Genomic DNA, 25074 nt, shown 5'->3' on the forward strand with positions numbered 1-25074 from the left:
ATACTTGAGGCCACATTCCTAGAGGAAAATGTGGAAAATACAAAGTATCACATGTCAATAATACACATATCTGAACTAAGTCATATCAAATATGGTTTGTGTCTTAAATTTGAAATTGTCTTTCACTATACCTTGATTTTGCAATATTGCTGCCGCTATAATACTTAGGTGTGAGTCCAGTTTTCCTGACAAAAGAACAGAATGAACCATGTCATTGGGGTGCAAGCAAAACACCCAAGGTTGAAAAGAATTTTTACAAACTGGAGCAGGCAGCTCTAGATGCTAGGCGGCTCGGAAATTAACTAACAATTGAGGCCCTTGACCTTGAAAAAAATAATTCATGTCTTCAAGAAACTTCATTAATTTTAGAAACAAAGTACACACACATGTGTCCTAAAGTCAGGAAGCTTTTAAAGTGGAAATTCTGTGCTAAGAAACATGGCTTATATGCAGCCTCAGAGACATTTATCATTTTTCAGGGTACCTAAGATACTTCAGGGGAGAAGGCAATGGCACCCCACTCCAGTACTCTTGCCTGGAAAATCCCATGGACGGAGGAGCCTGGTAGGCTGCAGTCCATGGGGTCGCTAAGAGTCGGACACGACTGAGTGACTTCACTTTCACTTTTCACTTTCATGCAATGGAGAAGGAAATGGCAACCCACTCCAGTGTTCTTGCCTAGAGAATCCCAGGGACGGCGGGGCCTGGTGGGCTGCTGTCTATGGGGTCGCACAGAGTCAGACACGACTGAAGCGACTTAGCAGCAGCAGCAAGATACTTCAGAAAGTGTGTATGTGTGTGTGTGAGAGAGAGAGACAGAGAGGATTAGACAGAGTAATATATGATGATTTCTATACTGAAGATGGCCGAAATTACATTTGGATAACACTAAAGGCTTTTCCTTTAAATTTCAATTGTTTCTAGAAAGCAAAACAAATAATTCATAGAAGGAGTTTTTGAGGGGAAAGAAATCAATGTCATGAAAATAATAAGAAAACAGGAGCAGGATTTAGCCACAAAATGGTAGACTGGCAAACAAGCATTTTTTTTTTTTTAATTTAGTAGACTGGCAAGCAAAAGATTCATATCAAGGCTTTTACAAAAAGCTTATTCAAGAGATGGCTTAAACGCACTGCTCTGTGGACATAGGATAGCCTAGGATTCTGGGGCCCCCTCTTATCCTGAATCCTGTACTCTGTAAGGTTGTTGCTGTTCAGTTGCTCAGTCCTATCTGACTATTTTGTGACCCCGTGGACTGCAGCATGCCAGGCCTCCCTGTCCATCACCAACCCCCGGAGTTTACTCAAACTCATGTCCACTGAGTCGGTGATGCCATCCAACCATCTCATCCTTTTATCATCCCCTTCTCCTCCTGCCTTCAATCTGTCAAACCATCAGAGTTTTTTCCAATAAGTCAGCTTTTCACATCAGGTGGCCAAAGTATTGGATCTTCAATTTTAGCATCAGTCCTTCCGATGAATATTCTGGACTGATTTCCTTTCGGATTGACTGGTTTGATCTCCTTGCAGTCCAAGAGACTCTCAGGAGTCTTCTCCAGCACCACAGTTCAAAGGCATCAATTCTTCGGCGAGTGACCCTTATTCCTAGGGTTCGCCCTACTGGGATCCAGACAAAAAAACTCAGGTGTTTATCAAGGCCCATCTCACTCTCTGAGACTTCAGATTCTCTCTCCAGCAAAGATGGCTGAGGAAACGTCCTGTAATTCCCTCAGCCTCCCAGCCAGCAGCTGCACTGGGGACAGGACAAGGATGCTGCCTTAGGCAAGGAAGCTCCCTGAGAGTGAGCACTTCTGAGTTTTTACACCCCAGACATTTCTCTGGCCTCATCCTAGCTGTGACTCTGCCCTCAACTGCTGTGATCTGCTGGGTCTGCAGATTGTCAATGACTTGGAAGGAATCTGTATGAAGATTTTGGGGGCTCCCTTCTTCACAAGCCCTCCTCTCTGGGATTTATCCTCCCATTTTCTGTTGCTCCAGTAGCCCTGCCTTTGTTTCCTCAGCTCAGTGAGACTGCCACCTCTGGTGTGGCCTGCCACCTTGGGTCACCTCCAAGACCTGGAAAGTGACCACAGGGGAAAAGCCTGGGGCAAACGTGCTCACCTCTCATGCTTTTCCCTTTGCAAACTTGGACACCCCTCACATTCCCGGTTGCATCAGTGGCCCTCCCCTACATTCAAAATGTTGCTTTTTAAAATGCTTTGTTTGGGACTTCCCCAGTGTTTCAGTGGCTAAGACTGCCCTCCCAATGCAGGGAGCCGGGTTTGATCTCTGGTCAGGGAAGTAGATCCTACATCCCATAACACTCAGTGCAGCCAAATAAATACTTAAAAAAATACTTCGTTCTACCAAATTCATATCTTTACTGGTTGATTAAACATGCACTGCTTCGATTGGATTCCAACTTTTTGTTTATGCTATTTCTTCTGTCCCAGATTCTTTTTTCACCCTCCCAAACCAAGCCCATCTTCCTGCCCCACTGAATCTCACCTCAAGCCACACCTGCACTTATCAAAAATGTTGATTTTGAACAATTTTTACTGATAAACAATATAAGATGTTAAAGTAGAGTGGCAAACCATATATTATCTAATTTTATATTAAAATACCTGTATGTAATTTATTGAAAAAAAAAGACAATGAAGAATGTTAATGGTTATTTATAGGTGATAAGATTATGAGTTTAAAAGGCTGTCCATATTGGAAATTAATAAAATTTAAATGTAAAATAAAATGCAGGTGATGGGATTATATACCATTTTCTTTCAAAGTTCTCCATATTTTCTGCAGTAAAGTACAGCACTACTTTTGTAACAAAAAGCTACTATTTTCAATAATAATCAATGGAAGTAAACATGCTGTTAATAAGCCTCTCATGAGCATTCATGATCGAGCCCTTCACATCACTCACTGTTGCACGAGGCGAATATACTACACACTGCTGAACTGTACACTTAAAAATGGTTAAGATGATAAATGATGTTATGTTTTTCGCTTTTTACCATAATTAAAAGGTAAAAAAAGTCCAGCAGACCACAGTGGGGGAAAAAGTGAAACATCCACATATAGACTGGAAATGACAATCTGTGTGATGGTGAGGCGGGTCAGTTTATAGAACTCAGCAGTTTTATAAAGTTTGTTGTAGAGTATATCAAATCTACCTTCATAGCTTAGGTATTTGGTACTGGTGTCACAGGTCCCTGACTGTTCTTTTCAAATACTTAAATTCTTGGGAAAAAATTGCAGGAAAATTCTAAAATGGTTTCTCCAAAAGGGTGTGAACACTTTTGCTCCAGGCTACTTTTCCTGACCCCAGAAGTATGTCTTGATTACCAAGCTTGCACAGTCCATGCTGGTTGACAAAGGATGATTCCTAATGAGGACAGGACCCACCTTTTCTCCTTCATTAAGGTGGAATTTATTCGCCATCTGTACTGTCACAGCTAAGTTTTATATTTAAAATCACTGTGACTTGAGGCTGTGTTAAAACTATTTAATTGATACTCATTTTGGTGTAAATACTAAGTAGCCTTTTTACCCATTCATTAAATTTAGCCATCACACAAATCATGAAAACTCTCCAACACTCATCATAAATGCCAACGTTATATGTTTTATTTTTAATCAAGTAATTTCTTTAAACCTCAAAATATCCATAATTGACAGAATAAGACACTAGCCATGAGATGATAATATAAAATCCACGGTCTGCAGAAAGGCAAACAGTACTTGTAGTCCATTGAGATGACTGTACACAAGTGAAACGCCATTCCGACCATCTATTCCTTTTTTGTCCTTTAAAAACATACAGTTCAAGTGTTTTTTATTTTCACTTGTAAACAACATGAGCCAAAATGGACAATGAGGTCATCTAAAGACTACACAGGATAATTATAAAACACTAGATAAAACACCATATTAAAGTCATATAGAAATCAGTGTTCACTTTGGTCTCTATTGTGGTTAAAGTTGTTAATACCAAAAAAGCAATACATACTAATTAAAGCCAGCTGGTGGTGGGTGCCAGTGGTTGGTAGCTGTAAGTAATTCAAGAGGTAGTCAACACCATCATTTTCAAGCTGGTTAACTCTCACACATGTGAAGCCACAGATATATTCAACGTTGCAATAGTTTCTCACTGTACAGTACTTGACCATAACTTTGCAGCTTTGCTCCAAACAGACAATTTAACAATGATTCAGAGGTCAACCTCTCACTCTAACTGAACTATGACACAGATCACACAACCACCACATCTGCAAGAGGCTGTTGACAGCGATGTAAGACAGAATTTGATGCTTGTAACAAGTTGTTCTTCCCTAAAACAAATAAATCTCATTAAGACATCTAGAAAATTAAAGTCCGTGCAGCTGCACGTGTACACACTTTCCCAAATTTTATAACCAAAGGGGAAATACACATATATATTTTATGATAAACATTTCTTAGAGAAAACAGATAAATTAATTTAAATTATCTTTAAGACTTAATGAGATTTTCCATGTCCTGTATAACTCATCTTACAGTGAAAGTTACAAAGTCTATTAACACTTATGGGTTCCTATTCACAAACTACATACAACTAGCAGTAACTTGGGGCCACATTGGTGCAAAATAAAACTGGGCCAAAAAAAATATATATCGGCAATAGAAACACCTTTGTATTTATTTGTAGATGGACCAATGCTAATAACATGATGTTTCTCGATCTTTTCCCATACATTGCACGCCAAATTTCCAAGTTATAAGCAGGTAAAAATCTTTCTAAATCTTTCAACTGTAAAAATACATCCAAAGGCTTCTAATAAAGACGAAAAATGCAAGTATAAAAATGTTTCTACTATAATCTGCCACGTAGCAATGAATAGCTCACAGGGCTAGGAGACCGGTCGTGCATCTTTTCCTAGGAATTACATTTGTGTTGACGTGGGTGGGGAGAGGTCAAAGGGGAACTATTTCACAGACCTCCTGCCCAACCCATTAGCAACTCCAGTAAACTGATGCTTCACACAGATCCTACCCCTCAGTAGCTAGAAAGGGCATTGCACGTCCACTGTACGTTCACTCCTTGGCAGCCAGTGCTGTTAATTATGTGCCTGGACAACAATGCTGCAATCACTTGGCCTCAGGGCAGCACAGACACAAACGAAGGAGATTGGCATCTTTGATACTTTTGCCCAGCACACATACACTCATACAAGCAACCTCACTTCCTGACTTCTTCCCACTACCGACCTCTGGGCAAAGCAGCTATTTCGAAGATTGACTTGTGTGCTCTGTTTTGCTTCAGTAGAAGAGTCTATGTCTTTAAACACATGGTCACTTGAAGGAAATGCTCCGAGACTTTGCTAACTAGATGCTTCATTATTCACAAGTGTTTGTCAGAAACATGCAGTTATGAATTGCTATCTATACTTTAGATAAAAAGATTCTGTACCAGAGAATTATCAGCCACTGTAAGGCTGGAGCAGCATAAAGGTGTGCTATGCATCAACTATGAGGTAGCCTTTTGCTGTAAACAGAATATTTCACCCATGTAAATGGACACTGTGCTTATGTCAGTGATATTCACATCTGAAAGGAGTGGAGAAAGTCTCCTTGAGTAATTTTCACATGAAATTAAAAAAGGAGAGCTGATAATTGATATTTGGACATTTTGATCTATGTCAAACTCAGAGGTAGTTATTACTAACATCAGTACATAATACTTACATAAAGGTCTAAGTTATTTGGTTTGTTTTGAGTAAGCAGGACTGTAGACTATTCTGTAAAGAAACAACAATTATTATACGGTATGTTCCCTGAGCGAAGTTCTTTGTCCTGAGTATGTTTATGTAATAGTGATAATATTCTTATATAAAAAATAAACCCCAACTTTTCATGAAAGATAGGTTTGGTATGTGCTTAGTTCAGTCTGGTGAGATGCTGAAAAGTGATTTCAAATTGCACCCATAAGGTCCACAGTTATAAAATGTTTCTTTTTTTAAATCGTGATCTCAGCTCTGAACTTTTTATATGTAAACAGGGAATGTCCAATTCTCAAGTCCATAATTTCCTATTTCTAATAAGGTCAAGGAACTTTGGTTTGAATTTTCAAAGTGACTTATTACATTTTGCATTTTTACTGTTAACCTGCTTATTATACCTGCTAAAAATTAAGCAATGCCACTTTGATTTGTCTACATAATTTAAATAAGCTTACACTCCTCACATAAGGCAAGGAAGTACTTTTCTATAGCTATTTATCACATTCAATATCGTCAAAGGTAAGCTTTGCATCACAGCATACTGAGATTTCAGTACATCCCATGGAGACTCTCACAAACACTGTCAACTCAAGCTGAGTTGGGAAGGGCTGGTGGCCCAGCCACAGGCTCGCTTGCTCTCCTTCCGCGTGGCTTGCTTGCTGAAACGGGGGCAAAACCGTACAACAAGTCTCCCTCGGCAGGACAAGCTGGGAGGGAGCAGAAACTGTTCAGCAGAACATGTCTCATTTGAATCATGCTATTTTCTGTTTCTGATTATCTGAGCTTACACCAACAGGCTTATACAAGACTCTATTTACTGCCAATGTTAAGCCTTACTACTACTTGGTACCTTCTTAGAGATGTTCCCAAAATTCACCCATAAGATCTAGAACCAGGATGACAGCAAAATGAGTGTTTTTCATGACTGGAAGCTGAAGGGATCAATACTGTGGTTGGCCCCTAGCCATCGACACTACTGTCTCTGTCTCCATCACTGAATGCTCATCCCGAATCTCCCATATTCGTCCCTTCAGTAGCAGTCATGAGGGAATTCTCGTAAGATCAACTGTATTGTATAAAAAACACTTCGCTCTCTGGTAGGAGAGGTTTGGGAACCTTTCTCCCCAGGCTCATCACTCTAGTCGCCTGCCACCAAACATGATGCTTTTTCGTATTATTCAAGGTCATACATCATGGGCAATTGTGAGCATCCACTCAATATTCATTCTCAACCCTGGCATTTTACTGTGCTGTTTTGTGTGTTTGTTTTAGAAACAAGTTAGGTAACTCTCCAGGGGGAATAAAAACAGCCACCAAAAACATACACCCAATGACTGGAGTTTTCCTCCAAGGTCTTCAGTAGTAAACAAGGAGGCCCCTGCTCGAAGTGATGGTTAGAAGGATTGACTTAGTCAAGGGGAGCTGCTGTCGCCACAGTCCCTCAAAAACCTCACAACATGTAAGAGATTACAATGAGCTGGTATCAAAATACCACTGAAAACAATCACATCACTACATTTATACATTGCCCTCCCCCTTCATTTCTCTGAATAGGCATCTAATTTACAATCAAAACATTGGAATTGGAAACACTGAAATATCGGCACAGAGATTACACATTCATTGTCTTTTCTGGTTTGTATCCCAGATTCAAAAAAGCTTAAACGGCAGTCGGAGGCATATGGAGTTAAGGTACTGCCTTGAAAAGGGGTGGGGTGGGGGGATACACTGTACAGATACCAAGAAAAAGAGGCAATCCCAAATTCGGGAGAACTGATGTTTTAAAAACCTTTAGTACCATATGACTGGCAGCTCTGAGATCTGAAGTATATCCTTTGGTTCACATAAAAGGTAACAGTCTTTTTTTTCTCTAATGTAATACAAAGGGAATGGTATTTCAAGAAAAATTCCAAGGGTTATTTTCAAAACCATCTAAAAATGCTTCACTGTGGGCTTTCAATTCTTGCGGGATGTCCAATTCTGTGAGGGAGGGTGTGTGCTTGTATCTCCATACACACATATATAAAGACAAGCCCTCTTTATATATATGTCTACATTATAAAGAAAATTCTCCTACACACACACAGACTCAGGCTCGCTCCCTCTCACACGTGTACATACAGATAACAGCATCTCATTCTCTGAGTCACATAACACATGACACCCTGCTCCAAGGTAATTTGCTTAGAGTGATTTGTCTGTTTAAAAACATTCACAGTTCCTCAACAGTAGTTAAAAATCCCAGGTCAGCTGCTGTATGTGAAATACTGTTCCCCTGAATTTGCATGAGGTAGACTTCCCAACCGGGGAGAGAAAATGATACGTTAAAGAAGGGTTATGTCTTTTTCCTTTTTTGAACGGAAGGCCCCTTTTTGCTTTGTTCTTCCGGTGCTGCAGACGACTTGGTGGAGGAAGCTTCTTGAGGGGACCTGCCTGGCCACTCTGAGAGCTCGGACCTCGCCTCCTGAAATGATGTACAGCTGTGCCCTCCCCCCACCTCCCGAGGGAACGTCGACGTGCACGGCTGGGGCTCCGCTTCCTGTCTTCCCTGAGAACTGGCTGGCGGCTGCACCGCAGTTTTGTGGGGGCAGTTCGCCACCATGTGCGTGATGCTCTGACAGCAATGGCACTTCTTTGGCTGAGGAGGTAGACTACATTCCTTAGCATGATGATCAAGGCCACCACAGTTGTAGCATCTGCAGCAAGAACAATGAAAAACCTCTTAAGTAGGAGCAGGTATATCATAAAATATGTCAGAAATCAAAAATATGCTAAAATATAAGACTGTCAAAGAGATCAGCTGATTTCAGTATGCCTTCTTCACACACACACACACACACACACACACACAAACCGTGTTGTACTAAACACAAAAATGAAAAACCAGAATCTGAAAGCATGAAAGACTAATCACTTCCACAGATAAATGACTCCTTGATATTTGAGTCAGGTTATTGTAAAGGAAGTTTAGTCCATTAGAGGGCAGCTGCGTTCAACAAAAAACAACCAGCTAGCTTGAACAAAAGTTTAAAAATCCAGCAGTTGACTTAAAATGCAACACCAATTCAATCAGCAAATGGAAAAATTATAGAGCAAATTAAATTTTATGAGTCTAACAGTTCTTCGGTTGTTAATTATTTTGGCTATAGAAACTGGTTGAACTGGAGGAATTTTTTTCGTTTTGCACAGATGAGTGCAGCGAAATTTGATAAATAAAAAGTCAGACATCTATGGTGAATATCTGGGAAATTATCAAGTAATATTAGAGCAAAATAAAAAGTGTCTGATTCAGAAGAATGCTATTCAGAATTCAGAAATAGCATTCAGAAATGCTATTCAGAAGAATGCTCACGTAGGTTTCTAGATAGAAACCTATGTGAGATTAATAAAGGTTGATGCTAGTTCAGGAACGGGAAAAACTTTCTTTCTGTAAGAAATTAAGTTTTCCTTCAGGATAAATTCTAAATTGAGATAAATATAAATCCATCTTTAATTAATAAATGAATGCACACTGGGGGCACAGCTTGTACTATGTTTGAAATTTTGACTAAGATTCTAAAAGCTGAGAAGTTATTTGGAAGATATATTTCAATCAGATTTTCTTTTAAAATTTCATATTAAAAACAATAAAACATCAAGAGAAAATGTATTTTTATATTTGTGAAGGTTTTTAATCTACCTAGTTATGTAATACAAAATTTGTCTACAAATGAAATGTTTTAAGGGTTTTTCTATCCTAAATTTATTTTCCAAATACATTTATGATTTCATTAATTCTCATCATGAAATACACACAATAGGTCATTTTACAAAATCAAAGCAAAATAGGTGGTAACTGGGAATCAGCTTAAGATCATGACAAACGAGTTAGTTGTAATTAACTAGCCAGCTAGTGTGTGTGAGACTAGAAAGTTAGTAACTTATATTGCCAAGTATTTCCAAAACAAGCTACTATTAACCTACTGGGAGGTATACATAGGATTGTTGTTATTGTAACTGTTCAGTCGGTAAGTCATGTCTGACTCTTTAGGACCCCATGGACTATATATATAGCTCATCAGGCTCCTCTCTCTATGCCATTTCCCAGGCAAGAATACTGGAGCTGGTATGCCATTTCCTTCCCCAGGGGATCTTCTCAACCCAAGGATTGAACACACATCTCATGCATTGGCAGGCAGATTCTTTAGCACTGAGCCACTTGGGACACCTGTTAATTAACTAGATGGGAGGAATTCTTTCAAAACACACATATATATATATATCAAATCATCACAATGTACACTTTAAAAATCTTATAGTTTTACTTGTTGACTACACTTCAATAAACTGAGGTGGGGATGGGGCTTAGAATGTTTCCCTTAAAGGACTTTATGCCACCTTAACATTTTTTCTCTTCTCTCTTAGTTTATATAACTTTGCTAATTCACTGGGATAGAAACTCATTTGAGACAAAGGTCAGGAAACTTCTACTCGTTTTTAGCTCTACTATTCACCAACTCTCCATCTCACTTGCAAGACGGTGCTAGGACTCGACATCTCTTGATTCTCTTTCAACTTTATCTATGATCTTGGTGTCTCTCTACTTTCATAATGTGCAACTCAGTCTGATTTTAAGACTTTCTCCAAGAAATATCTGCCAGCCTGGTAGTGGGCAATGGGAGGGAGAGAGGATCCAAATTTATCTAGAGTTGGAATTGGGACGGTGGATGGTGGGAAGCGAAAAAAGGATGAGGGAGACTAGTTTGTTCATAAAAGCATTATTGAAATAAGCCAGTCCAAGCTGGGAAGAGAGACTCCTGAGACCAGAAGCATCAATAGTCTTGAACTTCTCTAATTTCATTACCATATCAATTATATAATCTCAATTCCAAGAATCTCTGGAATTGAGATTATATCATAATTATCAATTATTAGTAATGAAATTATATAATAATTATCACTCAATTGCCCCATGCAATCCTAGTGCATCCAAAGCTGTTGGCAGAGAAAATCTGTTTAACATTATTCTATTCTACCTCCTGAATAATATATTAGTTACACAATTAAACAATTTTCTGATACTTGGCAAATAACCATATTGAATTTAAGGCTTTCATAGAAAAAAATAAGAAAATTTAAAAATGATGTGATCATCTAGAGGGACGATAAAATAATGAAATAAATAATGGCTATTTCATCATCCTTGTTATTGCACTGCCCAAGCTATTGTCTTATCTTTCCAGAAGGTATAAAAGACATCAGGAGACAGGACTTTTGTTCTTTTTTTCTAACTCTTATTGAACACAGTTAAGAATTCAAAAATTTTTGTTTTCTGCATAAGAGCAAAGAGAAAAAAACTGACATTTTGCAATTGTTAGATGGAAAAAAATACAAATACAAAAAGACAGTAATACTCCAGACTCTAATGATGATGATGAAATTAATCATGTAGGCTAAATCTCAGATTATGAGTCTTCACATACTATATCCTAGAAATATATTTTATCAAACTCAAGAATCGATGAGTGAATAATATATGTCTATGGACAAAAAGGAAATTTATTCCTTAATTCTTCAGGGAGGATGTCATCAAGCAATATTTTTTGATGATACATGTTTGCTAAAAGGACATACAACAGTATTCTTTCGCCTTTTATCAAGTTTGTGCTAGGGAATTTACTTGACATGGTTCATACGTGGAAAAATGCTGAGGCATTTACTGAAAGGAGATAAGTAGCACAGAAATGAAAACTCTCACTGAACTGATCATTCTAATCATATTTAGGAATATATTTTTTATCTTCTAAAATAAGTAATAGAGTTTTTTTTTAACATAGCAAAAACTAGGATAACGAACACCGTGCTTCTCCATTTATCAATATTATCTTGTAAATTTTAGAATAATGTGATTACAAGATGGGCTTTTATTTTTTTCAGTAATTAACAAATACTTATGTCAGGGAAGAACAGTATCATATCTTCAAAAATTAAAGGGGAAAAAATCATTTTAGAATTAAATTATTTATTATTATACTTTAATAAATTAATGAAATATTACAAAGCAGATTCAATACTGTTTTGGTGGTATTTCTCAGAGATAATGCAAAATTAAACAATAAAAGTTACTCATTAATGCTTCAAATTCAGGGTCCCCAAATATATAGTCTAAAATGGCATCTTTGAGAAGTATAAGCCTATTACTTATAATAATGCTTTTCCACATACTTCTCTCCTATAAGTGCAAAGTGAATTCTTAAATTTGCCCATCTATAAAATACCTCCTTTTGAATTAAACTCACTTCCTTGAGGATAACACCCACTTAGGAGCTCATTTCTGAAGAGAGAGAAAATAGGTTAAAGGCTGAGTAATAGAGCTGCTCTCCCACAGACACATCAATTTCATCAGTCATTGTGGAATGCACACTGTTCTCCAATTCAGGGAGCCACTTGCTCGCTCATTTACCAAGGGCCTCATGTCAGGATTTCATTTTTTTTCAAATGGGGTCTTCCATTATATTCCATATGTACATTTACCACTACATTTACTTGGGTTCTGAAAGTTACTTTTAAGAACACTGCATCATTTTGGTTTCCTTGCATTTTGATCTGCATAGTTAATTCACTCCCTTAGCTTTTCAGATTCGTTCTATGATTAGGCCAGACTGCCTTCCATGATGAAAAGACATTCAGTATATACGTGCTTAGCTTTAAAGGGGAGGAGTGGTATGTATTCTCTTTTTCTATTTAATCATTCAATGCCAATCACTATTTCTAAGAGTGCAGATCACACCCCATTAGGAAACCACTTCCTTCCCTAGAGACTGACACCAAAATGGAACAGCTCACAAATAATATCACACCATATTCTCTATACAAAGCTCTGCATGGTACTAGTCTCTTTTGTTCACTCTCACAACCCCTCCAAATCAGTTTAATTTGAATGAATTTTATGTTATGATGTGAGCATTAAAACAAGTCCCAAAAGTGATTTTAAAAAATGAGGAGTGACACTACATAGACAGAAATCCAGTTTTGTCTAAAAATGTAACGGAAAAAAAAATACAATGTAGGTGCTTCTAAATATTTGAAAGTCTTAATAAGAAGATATACAGAAACTTATATTCTGAGAGCTAAGAGGGAGGCATTAAAGATAATGATACAGGCACTTCCCTAGTGATCCAGTGGCTAAGATTCCACGTTCCCAGTGCAGCAGGTCCGGGTTCGATACCTGGTCAGGGAACTAGATCCCACATGCAGCAACTGAAGATCCCGTGTGCTACAACTAAGACCAGGTGCAGCCAAATAAATGAATATTAAGAGAAAAAGAAGATAAAGACACAGTGATCTGTAGGCTTCTAAAGAGGAAGGAAATGTTGAGAGAACATAAGTAAGGCAGTCTCAGTGAAAGAGAACAAAGTGGGAAAGTGCAGACAATAGGGCAGGAAGGAGGGATAAATACAGGAAAGGAGTACATAAAAATCCCTGGAAAAGAGAGATGAAAGAAAAGATCAATCAAATTTCAAAATGGAAATCCAGAGGGGTAAAGAAAAGTCAGGAAATGTGGTTCATCAACGTTTTCTAACTCTCCTCTTGGTATTTGGGGGGGGTTCTATGGAGTGAATAAGCTATACCCAGTTGTGAATTTAGGTTGGTGGGAAACTTTCAGACAAAATGGGGTCTTCTGGCCTACGAATCTGTCTCTCTTACCCTTAGAAGGTAAAGGGGTGTCACAACAAGGCTGAACATACTGTTAAAAGAGAGTTAAAATGATAATTATAGGAATACTGAAGTTCGATTTATTAAGAGCTTACTACATTCCAGACACTGTGCAAAAGGTTTTGAATATGTAAAATAAAATTGAATTCTCCCCTGAACCCTATGAAGTAGGTACTACAATATCAACAGTGTATCAGGCCCTGATGGTTCAGTGATAAAGAAGTGGCCTGCCAATACAGAAGACATGGGTGTGATCCCTGGTCTGGGAGGATCCCACGTGACACAGAGCAGCGGGACCCATGCGCCACAACTGTTGAGTCTGTGCTCTGGAGCCTGGGAGCTGCGACTACTGAGCCCACACGCCACAAGCGAAGTCTGTGCGCTCCAGAGCCCACACTCCACAACAAAAGAAGCCTGAGCACCACAACTAGAGAGAAGCCAATGTAGCAGTGAAGACCCAGCGCAGCCAAAAATAAATAAAGGAATAAAAATTACTTTAAAAACTCACAGCTTACTGCTCTTTATTAAAAAAGCAAAACAGTGTATTGATGAGAAAATGAAGTCTCGGAGAGTATACAGAGAAGGAAATTTTACCTGAAAATAATACATTACACTTGTATTTTCATTATATAAAAGCATTATACCCAACAATATTGATGTAAATGTTATCACATGTAATCTAAAAAATACAGGGTCCTCAATTTAAAACATCAACAAACACACGGATTTGAAGCTGATTTTTCTTGAGACTTGGTTATTGTTCTGTCACTGTGCTGTGGGGAAGTGAGCTTCTCTTTCCATCTGTAAAATGAAAAGCAGCAACTAATCCAGGCCAGACTTTTGACTGCCAATGCCCAGTTTTTTTTCCTACTCCTCTTGTACTTTCTACTCCTCTTCTACTGTCCAAAGTTTTTGTCTAAAAAAAAAAAATCAGTAAATAATTTTTCTGTTCTTCTTAATCATATGTTTAAGACCCTAAGTTGGAACTTCAGGTTAATAAGCTATACTCAGAGCTATTAAAGTAACTCAAAGAAATTCCAGCCAAAATAAAGAAAATGAATTCCAATCACTGTAGTTGGAACTGCAGTTTCCATGCGGTAGTTGCCACTGTAGTGCCCATGCGATCACACTGTGATATAAACAATGTATTCAGGCCGTGAAGTACAAACTGCAATGAGATTCTACTGGCTGACGCAAATATAAATTGCTCTTGGAGGAAAATGTGATAGCATAATTCAAAATATTAATATGTGTCCTCTCTGAGCCAGCAACTCTAACTCCAGGAATTTGCCCTACAGGAATATTCACTGATAAGCACAATGATCTAGATACTAAAATATTAACTACAGTGTTGTCCATACTGGTAAAAAAATTGAAAAATTAAAATGATAATATCACCAACAAGAATAAATGTTTATAGTCAAAACCAGGTAGTCTGGTTACAGGATCTTTGCTCTGTAACGGTGAGCTAGATATGTGAAAATGGGAAAGAAATTAAAGCCCATAAACTGAGAAACACTCTACAGATATTAAAAGGAATGAAGTAAAAGAATATTTTAAAAATAAGGTAGATCTCTATGTATTGACATGGAAAGATCTCCAAGATAAATTAAGTGGAAAAAGCAAAACACATAATAATATATAAAAGAAGGTATGATCTCCTTTATGTTTCAAAAACACTATATACAAGTAACTGTATGCATTTCTATTATTGTATTTTTTCCACTTCAAGTACAGTATTCTGTTGTTGTTGTTCACTGTTATGTTCCCAGTACCTGGAATAACGTCTGACACAGAGACATACTCAAATATTTTTCTTAAAGTATAATAAAGGAGTAAATGTTGAATGAATGATTTCTGAACCACTGTCACCAAGCACCTCCTAAAAATCTTTGTGTTCTGTTTGCTATTGTCTTATTCTTCTCTTATTAAACATGAAATGTAAAGATAGTTTATCATCTCCACAATAAAACAAAAACTATTTTTTACCAAAAAAAAAACAAACAAAAACAAGTAAGTGTATGCATTTTTAGATGCACAGAAAACCACTGAAAGTGGTTACATCTGGAGAGAGTAGATGTAAGGTGAAGGGGAAGTTTCATATAAGAATTCCATAAGTTCTTTATAGTTTCTTTTTAAAATAACCAGAAAATTTATAATTATTTGTACAATTGAAAAAGAAAAAAGAGCAATTCTAAAGCTGCATTTCCATTTTATAATTTGACCATTATTATTATCAGTCATCTAACAGTTTACTTGCACATGAGCAATTCTAGGACCACCTTGGAAGCTTTGTAAAAAATACCTATGCCTGAGTCCTATTGCAGACCACTAATCAGAATCTTTGAGGGCACACCCCAGGCATCAATACTTTTTAAAAAACTTCCCTGTTGATAGTGAGCAGCTACTTGAGAACCACCACTATATACAAAACAGAGTTTACCACTGACAACTTTAACCAAGAGATCACCTCGTGATCCCAACCACAAGAAATGTAGTTCAAAACTGAATACCAAATATTCCCCAAACACTGTTTCAACAGTTCACTGATGCCTGGAAAGGAAGAAGGCAGAAAGGAGGAGGGGAGAGAGGAAAAAGATTATGTATGGATCTTGTTTCTTTACTATGAACTAAAAATGATTCCCTGAAACTTCTGATTCTAACAGCACAGAAACCTACATCTTTTTATCATCACTGTGTGTGTCAGTTGCTCAGTCGTATCCAACTCTGCAACCCCACGGACTGTAGCCCACCAGGCTCCCTGCTGTCCCTGGAATTCTCCTGGGAAGAATTCTGGAGTGGGTGGCCATTTTCTTCTCCACAGGATCTTCCCAATCCAGGGATCAAACCTGGGTCTTCTGCATTGCAGGCAGATTCTTTATCATCTGAGCCACCAGGGATGTCTCCTGCTTATTTTGGTAGGAAAAGACTACAAAAATCTATGGAGTCTAGGTTCCAAAGTAGTTTCTCTGTTTCTGACGCCATTACTCAATTCTTAGTTCATCCTTATGTGTTAAATGTGTATGCACACATATCATCAAAACAGGTGATAACTTACAGCCATTGAATCAACTGCTCCTTTCTCTAAATTTCACTATTATCACCAATTAATATTTATTGACTTCTCATAATAATTCTTTTAATTCTCCATTTCTGTTGCCTCCATCTATAAATATTCTCAAAACCATATAAACTTGTTTCCTGTAGATATATTCCTATATTTCTAATGGCCAAATATTTCTAATGGCCAAATTCTGTTGGATATTAAATACAAAATTAATATAAAATAAAAAAAAGATCTCTGGTTTTATAAAGTATGTTACCCATGGAATTTTTAAAACCTCTAAAATTTAAACTACATTTCATCTAAAAGACTGCCACTGATAAAATTACTCCTGCCTACTCTGTTTTTTTTTTAAACTTAGAGATAAATAAAATGTATAATAGATTGTTGTTCAGTCACTAACTTGTGTCTGACTCTTTGTGACCCCATGGACTGCAGCACACTAGGCTTCATTGTCCTTCACCATCTCCCAGTTTGCTCAAACTCATGTCCAATGAATTGGTGATGCTGTCTAATCATCTCATTCTCTGCTGCCCTCTTCTCCTTTTGATGTCAATCTTTCCCAGCATCAGGGTCTTTCCCAATGAGTTGGCTCTTTGGATCAGGTGGCCAAAGTACTGAGGCTTCAACTTCAGGATCAGTCCTTCCAATGAATATTGAGAGTTGATTTCCTTTAAGATTGACTGGTTAGATCTCCTTGTAGTCCAAGGGACCCTCAAGAGTCTTTTCCAGCACCACAATTAGAAAGTATCAATTCTTCATTGCTCAGCCTTCTTTACGATCCAACTCTCACATCTGTACATGACTACTGGAAAAATCATAGCTTTGACTAGATGGACCTTTGTCGGCAAAGTGATGTCTCTGCTTTTTAATATGCTGTCTAGGTTTGTCATAGCTTTCCTTCCAAGGAGCAAACATCTTTTAATTTCATGGCTGCAGTCTCTGTGCACAGTGATTTTGGAGTCCAAGAAAATATAGTCTGTCACTGTTTCCATTGTTTCCCCATCTATTTGCCATGAAGTGATGGGACCAGATGCCATTATCTTAGTTTTCTGAATGTTGAGCTTTAAGCCAGCTTTTTCACTCTCCTCTTTCACCTTCATCAAGAGGCTTTTTGGTTCCTCTTCACCTTCTGCCATAGAGTGGTATCATCTGCATATTTGAGGTTATTGCTATTTCTCCCGGCAATCCTGATTCCAGCTTGTGATTCATCCAGCCTGGCATTTCACATGATGTACTCTGCATGTAAGTTAAATAAACATGGTGACAACATACAGCCTTATCATACTCCTTTCCTGATTTTGAACCAGTCAATCGTTCCATGTCCGGTTCTAATTGTTGCTTCTTTACCTGCTTACAGGTTAGACCACCCTAAGGATTGGTTTTCAATGCTATTTTTAAAAAGCTAACTGAGTCTAACCGCCATTCAATTCTTTCTGGTGAATAAATGCTAGATGTTTGGATGGCTCTGTATGGCTTAGTGTTAGCATGGGTCAGTCTTATGAAGACAAAACTAACGTGAACTCTAAACCCTAAAACTACTGGCAGAGGAAATGCATATGCCTCTTCCAAACCTCAGTATCCAGACCATTTGCTAAAGCTGAGTTCTAAGGGTACTTTTTACTTATCAACTGCTTTGCAGTCATGGAATTAAAAGACGCTTACTCCTTGGAAGGAAAGTTATGACCAACCTAGATAGCATGTTCAAAAGCAGAGACATTACTTTGCCAACAAAGGTCCGTCTAGACAAGGCTATGGTTTTTCCAGTGGTCACGTATGGATGTGATAGTTGGACTGTGAGGTAAGCTGAGCGCCGAAGAATTGATGCTTTTGAACTGTGGTGTTGGAGAAGACTCTTGAGAGTCCCTTGGACTGCAAGGAGATCCAACCAGTCCATTCTGAAGGAGATCAGCCCTGGGATTTCTTTGGAAGGAATGATGCTAAAGCTGAAACTCCGATACTTTGGCCACCTCATGCGAAGAGCTGATTCATTGGAAAAGACTCTGATGCTGAGAGGGATTGGGGGCAGGAGGAGAAGGGGACGACAGAGGATGAGATGGCTGGATGGCATCACCGACTCAATGGACATGAATTTGGGTGAACTCTGGGAGTTGGTGATGGACAGGGAGGCCTGGCATGCTGTGATTCATGGGGTCACAAAGAGTCGGACACGACTGAGCGACTGAACTGAACTGCACCTCTTTTTACCACCTGATTCTACAATGTGCAATTACCTAAGATACCTTGCCTGTCAGTGGATTCAATTGTTTACAATACCCAAGCAATCACTTTCATAAATATATATGAAAAGTAGAAAAAAAAAACCCAAACACTTAAGAATATCTACAATGAGTATGACTTCATACTAGATACTAATGAAATGTATGTGAATAGTTAGCTAAATGGTAATATATACGTGTGTGTGTGTGTGTGTAAAATCTTGTTTGATGTCTTCGCCTGCCTGCTTTTTGGATTGCTTATGTTTATTAGTTTTTGGACACTCTCTCTGATTAATGCCATGGTCTGTCATCTGTATCATAACACCAGCTAAAAATGTACTGCAGTATCTTGACAACCGGCTAAAATATAGTAATAGCTCTATTCGCAAACCTTTCATCATCTTATAAAAACAAAAAGATAAGATGGAAAATGTGTGGGACAGACATGTGATGAATGATGGTGCAGGGTCAAGAGAAGTAGGGACAGAACATACAGCAGATTTTAAAGAGTCGAGGACATGAAAGGGGAGAGAAAAACCACTGGAAAAATTGGAGCAAAGGGAGCCTTTTTCATGTAAGGGCCCTTCCATCACTTATAAGTATAAGCCAGGCATTTTTGTATTTCATTCCATTATGTTTAAAAGTACTTGGAAGTCATGCAGCAATTCCATGGAACAATAATTGTTTGTTGAGAATTGGCTACTTTGTACCATAACTTGAGAGGGAGCATTATAATGAATTCTAGGTCATAAGTTAAATCTGTATTTGGAATAGAAATGTTATCTCTCTTTTAGGTGGCAAACAACATGCCGCATAGGTAATCTCTTCTGGCTAATGGAAAAGCTGAAAAAACAAGGAGAAAGATAGACTCAAACACAGATAACTTAATGCTTTCCAATTTCTGGGGAAGTCAAAACAGTCCGTTATACAACAGGACCCAATCTCACATGCAGTGGGCACTCTGACAGCACAGCTTGCATGATCCCATCACAACTAAGAAGTGTCCAGGTCAGGACAACACGCAGACACACACACACACACAAGGCACTGTATTTTTGAAGTGGCAGAGTTGCAACTATCCAAACTGCTGGTTTAAATTCGTTCTAGTTGGAACCAAGGTCAATTTATCTACCATTTTTGGTCACACCGAACTTTAGGTATAAAGTGTTTTTAAAAGGTTAGTGCAGGTAGTAAAGTGAAAGCAAGACATTCAATATTTTTCTATCTTGAGGTGGTTAAAATTAGGTATTTACTTTGATGAAAGAATCAGATTATAGTAATCTGATTACAGCAATGTGAAAATGTTGGTTCATTTATCTATTACAGCAGTCCTGCTGAAAACTTAAAACCCCAGTGCTGCCTGCTTTCCACCAGACCATTTCACATTCACCAGTGTCAGAGGTGTGACACCTGCTGTAAATAAACACTGGTTTGCCCTGAAGAAAGACAATTCCACCACTGCTTTTATGTCAACTTTTATAAATTTTGGGTTTTTTTTTTTTTTTTTTTGCTCATTGCATGATTTCTTTTAGGCACTGGCTAAATACTAGCTTTATTTTTATGGTTGCCATATTTCACAAATCATTCTAAAGTGGTATCTTTCTCTTATGTGTACACTGAATTTTTTATTAAACATTTGGTCCAAAGCACAAGAAATTTAAGAGGAATTTCATTATGATTACTTGATAGGTGAAATAATAATTTGTTATCTAGAGAAGTAGATATAAATATCAAAACAATTTATGAGATGATTTAAACACATAATAAAAATACTTAAAGATTAAAACACCTTAGGTATTCAAACAGGGACTGTAAAATTAAAAAGTGACTAGCTCCTATTTTGTCACACACACCTTCTCAGTTAAAGCATAAAAGGAAGAGACAGCATGAGAAATTTCAAAGGAAAGAATGATGTATAGAGGTCAAGAATCAATTTTAGTGGCATGACTGATGAACTGCACAGAATAAGGTTAGATAACAGTTTCAGATTTATGCTGGTTATTTGCAAGCTGGAAGCAAAAAAGAGGGATGGATTAAGATGCAATCCTACTTTTAGCCAACTGAGGTATTGTTGTTGTTTTATTTAGCCAAACTGACTATTTAAAGCTTTGAAGTTACCACGGCTTAATTACCTTTGTGCCAATAATAATGTTGGTAGTGTTTGAGTTTCTATGAAGATAGTGTTAAAACAACTCCCTATTACTCAATCAATATTTTTCATGTTAACACTGAATTGTTGCTATATTCTTGAATTAATAAGAACTACTTGTAAGCTTTCCATATTGACAATGTTTATACGAGTCACATTAAAATATGTTTTTAAAGGACCTATTGCCCTAGAGCAAGTTGCTTGGTGTGATCTACCCAAAATGTCATTCTCAGGATTAATTCATGTGAAAGATGCAAAAGAAGATTGTGCCAAATCATCTTCCATCACTACAGCTACTCAAGAATCAGAAGGAGTTAAAAACTATCCTGCTGAAATCACCAAAGAAAGGTTTCTACTGATCAATAAGTTTGATCTCCTCCTGTTCCAGCACCAGCTACTGCTGAGGAAAATAATGAAGTACAGATGAGATGTAAATGACCTCTGTCCACTTCTCCCTCCAGCCCAATTGGTCTTCCTGTGACTGGCTATATAATATTGCACTTTGTCAAGAATCAGCAGTTCTTATATCGTTTACCATGTCGGTATGTAGGTAAGTGCAAACTGAACAAAGAAAATCGCTACTATGTTCAGACAACCTTCATAAACTGTGATATTTATCCCCTCTCTGTGTAGGTCTCATTATGAAAATTAAAGCTTAAAATCATGTAGGGCTTCCCTAGTAGCTCAGCTGGTAAAGAATCCACCTGTAATGTAGGAGATCCCAGTTTGATTCCTGGGTTGGGAAGATCCGCTGGAGAGGGGATAGGCTACCCACTCCAGTATTCTGGCCTGGAGTAGTCCATGGGGTTGCAAAGAGTTGGACATGACTGAGCAACCTAGCTACTTCTTGTTTTCCTCCTTACTGGTTGCTGCTGCCCTTCATGTCATCCCACCTTTTTATATGACTAAAGATTGATGGCCAAGCTGCTAAAGTATTCTTACAGATCTTCACTGATCCCTTAAGAAATTTTGATTCCCTATTTGAACATTTTAAGGCTGTGATTCTGTGAGTACACAGCCACTATAACAAAAAGAGACAACTGAGGAGCAAAGGATGGAGGTAAAATATGCAGTATGAGAAGGGCAGGTAGCTCCATGGACACAGCTAAGCCAGGACTGCTTACCCACAACCAGATACTTTTTTAAAAAAAATATTATTTATATTTATTTGGCTGCACTGGGTCTCAGGCATGGCATGTGGGATCTTTAGTTGCACCATGTGAACTCTTAGTTGCAGCATGTGGGATTTAGTTCCCAGACCAAGGATCGAACCCGGAGACTTAAGTCACTGGACGACTAGGAACATCCCCCAATACTCTTAGTAAGTAAAAACCATTAGGACTAGATTCTGTCCATTAACAAATTTACGTTTGCAAATTCTATAAGCCAAACTATGGCTTGCCTTGGAAACAATTCCTTTAACATTTGAATGCTAAGAGTTTTCATCTCCTTTGGTCATCCTTTAAATTTGGATGATAAAGTTTACACGAAGAATCTCGTTTATCTTCTCAGTGGGACAAAAGAAATAAAGCCACTGAAGAATTTTTCTATGTGTCTCTAACAAAAAACTCTTTTTTTTTTTTTCACTGTGCCACACAGCTTACAGGATTTCAGTTCCCCAACTTGGGAATGAAACTGGGTCACAGCAGTAAAAGTCCAGAATCCTAACAACAAGGACATCAGGGAATTCCCTAACAAAAAAATTCTTGAAAAATATCCTGGTAGAAGTGGTAAAAGGAGGTGACCTTCTTTGGATAATACTTTATCTTTTCACTATAAAAATGTATGTATTTCAGAGAACAATAAACACTGAAAAATATGATAGATGCAAGTGGCAAAGTGCTATTTATCACACTGAGTGTGAAGTTCTCTTTATATGTTTTATTTTTATAATTAATTGAATATGTGTGTGCTCAATCGCTTCAGTCATGTTTGACTCTTTGCAACCCCATGGACTGTAGCCCACCAGGCTCCTTGCCCATGGGATTTTCCAGGCAAGAATACTGGAGTGGATAGCCATCCCCTCCTCCAGGGGATCTTCCCAACCCGGGGATAGAACCCCCACCTGCCTGCGTCTCCTGCATTGCAGGCAGATTCTTTCTTTGCCCACTGAGCTACCTGGGATGCCTGAATACAACATATGTGTAAGGAAAAAGTAGTGCTTCACTGGAAAACTGCATTGTCTAGACCCAGCACTCACAATTATGGATTATCTGATTCTGATTCTATGAGAGTTATCTTACAGCTCTTTAAATTGCCGATAACTGCAAAGTTATTCTTGCCCACACAGCAGCAAATTCTGCCCTGTCAGGTTCAATTAACTTTCCTTTCCCATGTGGAAAAAGCTAGTGCTGCCTTTATTTGCATGCTAATCTCAATATTTCTCATCTACATGTGTCTGTTCTTTGGATTCTCCTTTGAAAGTTTGTAACATCTGCTTGTTTCCTTCATTTGACTTTAAAAAATATCTTTTATCACTTGCTTATTTTATATCTGTATGAAAGTCATGATGTCATCTTTTTTGAAAACTATCCTGTAATTCTCATACAGTAAATCTATATAGAAGCCACTTCATGAGATGCAAAGATCATTATGACATCCTGATGACATTTTTTAAGCACACAGAATCTAGAAAAGAGATCAGATGCATAAATGCACAGCTAACTTTAACCCTCAGGTTTTTTGTGTTGTTGTTATTGTTTTGGTTGGGCTAAATCTTCACTGCTGTGCAAGGGCTTTCTCTACTTGCAGGGAGTGGGGGCTCTTCTTCGTTGTGGCACACGGCATAGTTGCTCCACAGCATGTGACATCTTCCTGGACCAGGGACTGAACCTGTGTCCCCTGTCCTGGCAGGCAGATTCTTATCCACTGCACCACCAGGGAAGTCCTAACACTCAGGGTTAATGGACCGAATTTAAGTTTTTGTGTTTCTCTTCAGGAATGTTATTTTTCCTACACCTTGAAACATTTTGCTCTTTCATAATCCTGAGAAGTATATCCAACTATTGTAAGGAGTTGAAAAAAATAAGAAAATTTCAATTTTTCCAGAGAAGATATACAAACAGCCAACAGGTACAAGATGCTCAACATCATTAATCAGGGAAAGCAAATTAATATCACAATGAGTTTATCACCTTACACCTGTTAGAACGGCTGTCATCAAAAAGACAAGGGATTAACAAATGTAGATGAAGATGTGAAACAAATCAAGTCTGGGCACTGTTGGTGGGAATGTAAACTGGTGCAGCTATTATGGAAAACAGCATGGAGATGCTTCAAAAAAATTACAAATACAACTACCATAGGATCCAGCAATTCCACTCTGGGTACAGACCTAAGGGAAATGAAATCCTTACCTTGAAAAGATATCCCACTCTAGCATTATTTACAATAGCTAAGACATAGAAACAACCTAAGCATTCACTGATGGATGAATGGATAAAGAAAATGTGGTATTTTTATACACACAATGGAATATTATTTATAGCCATAAGAAAGACAGATCCTGCCGTTTGCAAAAACATGAATGAACCTCAAAGGGATTACACTAAATGTAATAAATCGGACATTGAAAGACAAGTACTTACGTGGAACCTAAAAAAAAATTGTCAAACTCATAGAAAGAAAATTGGTTGCCAGGTGTTGGATGGTGGGAGAAATAGGGAGAGGTTGGTAAAAGGATACAAACTCTCAGCTATAAGTTCTGAAGATCTAATGTATAACATGGTAACTACAAATCATAATGCTGTATTGTATACCTGAAAAATGCCAAGAGAGTAGAACTTAAATGTTCTTACAAGAAAAAAAAAATAAGATAAATATGTGAGGTGATGGACATGTTAATTAACTAGATGGGAAGAATTCTTTAGTAATGTATACATGTATCAAATGATCACATCGTACATTTTAAAAATCTTACAATTTAACTTAACTACACTTTAATAAAGCTAGGGTGGGGAGAAGACTTAGAATGTTTCCTTTTCAGGACTTCATGCCACTTAATACTTTTTCTCTTCTCTTTTATTTTATATAACTTTCCTATTCTCAATTCACTGTGCTGGAAACTCACTGAGACAAATATCAGGAGACTTCCACTTTTGTTTTTAGCTCTACTATGAACTAACTCTCCATTACTTTCCATGCACTTGCTGGGCTTCCCAGGTGGTGCAAGTGAAAGAGAACC

At 37.8% G+C, this 25074-nt stretch overlaps 1 protein-coding gene across 4 annotated transcripts in view; it reads right to left on the reverse strand.

Annotated features, from left to right (window-relative positions):
* Positions 1-3610: 3610 nt before the first annotated feature.
* LIN28B (lin-28 homolog B) overlaps positions 3611-25074 on the reverse strand; it is a 142458-nt gene continuing 120994 nt past the window's right edge. For all 4 annotated transcript variants that reach the window (XM_061427716.1, XM_061427717.1, XM_061427719.1 and 1 more), the window contains one exon: positions 3611-8460. In XM_061427716.1, coding sequence (XP_061283700.1) covers positions 8100-8460 — 361 coding nt within the window. In that variant the 3' untranslated portion in view covers positions 3611-8099. The remainder of the gene's footprint in view (positions 8461-25074) is intronic.

The sequence above is a fragment of the Bos javanicus genome, chromosome 9 (assembly GCF_032452875.1).
Source record: "Bos javanicus breed banteng chromosome 9, ARS-OSU_banteng_1.0, whole genome shotgun sequence".
Taxonomy (NCBI): domain Eukaryota; kingdom Metazoa; phylum Chordata; class Mammalia; order Artiodactyla; family Bovidae; genus Bos; species Bos javanicus.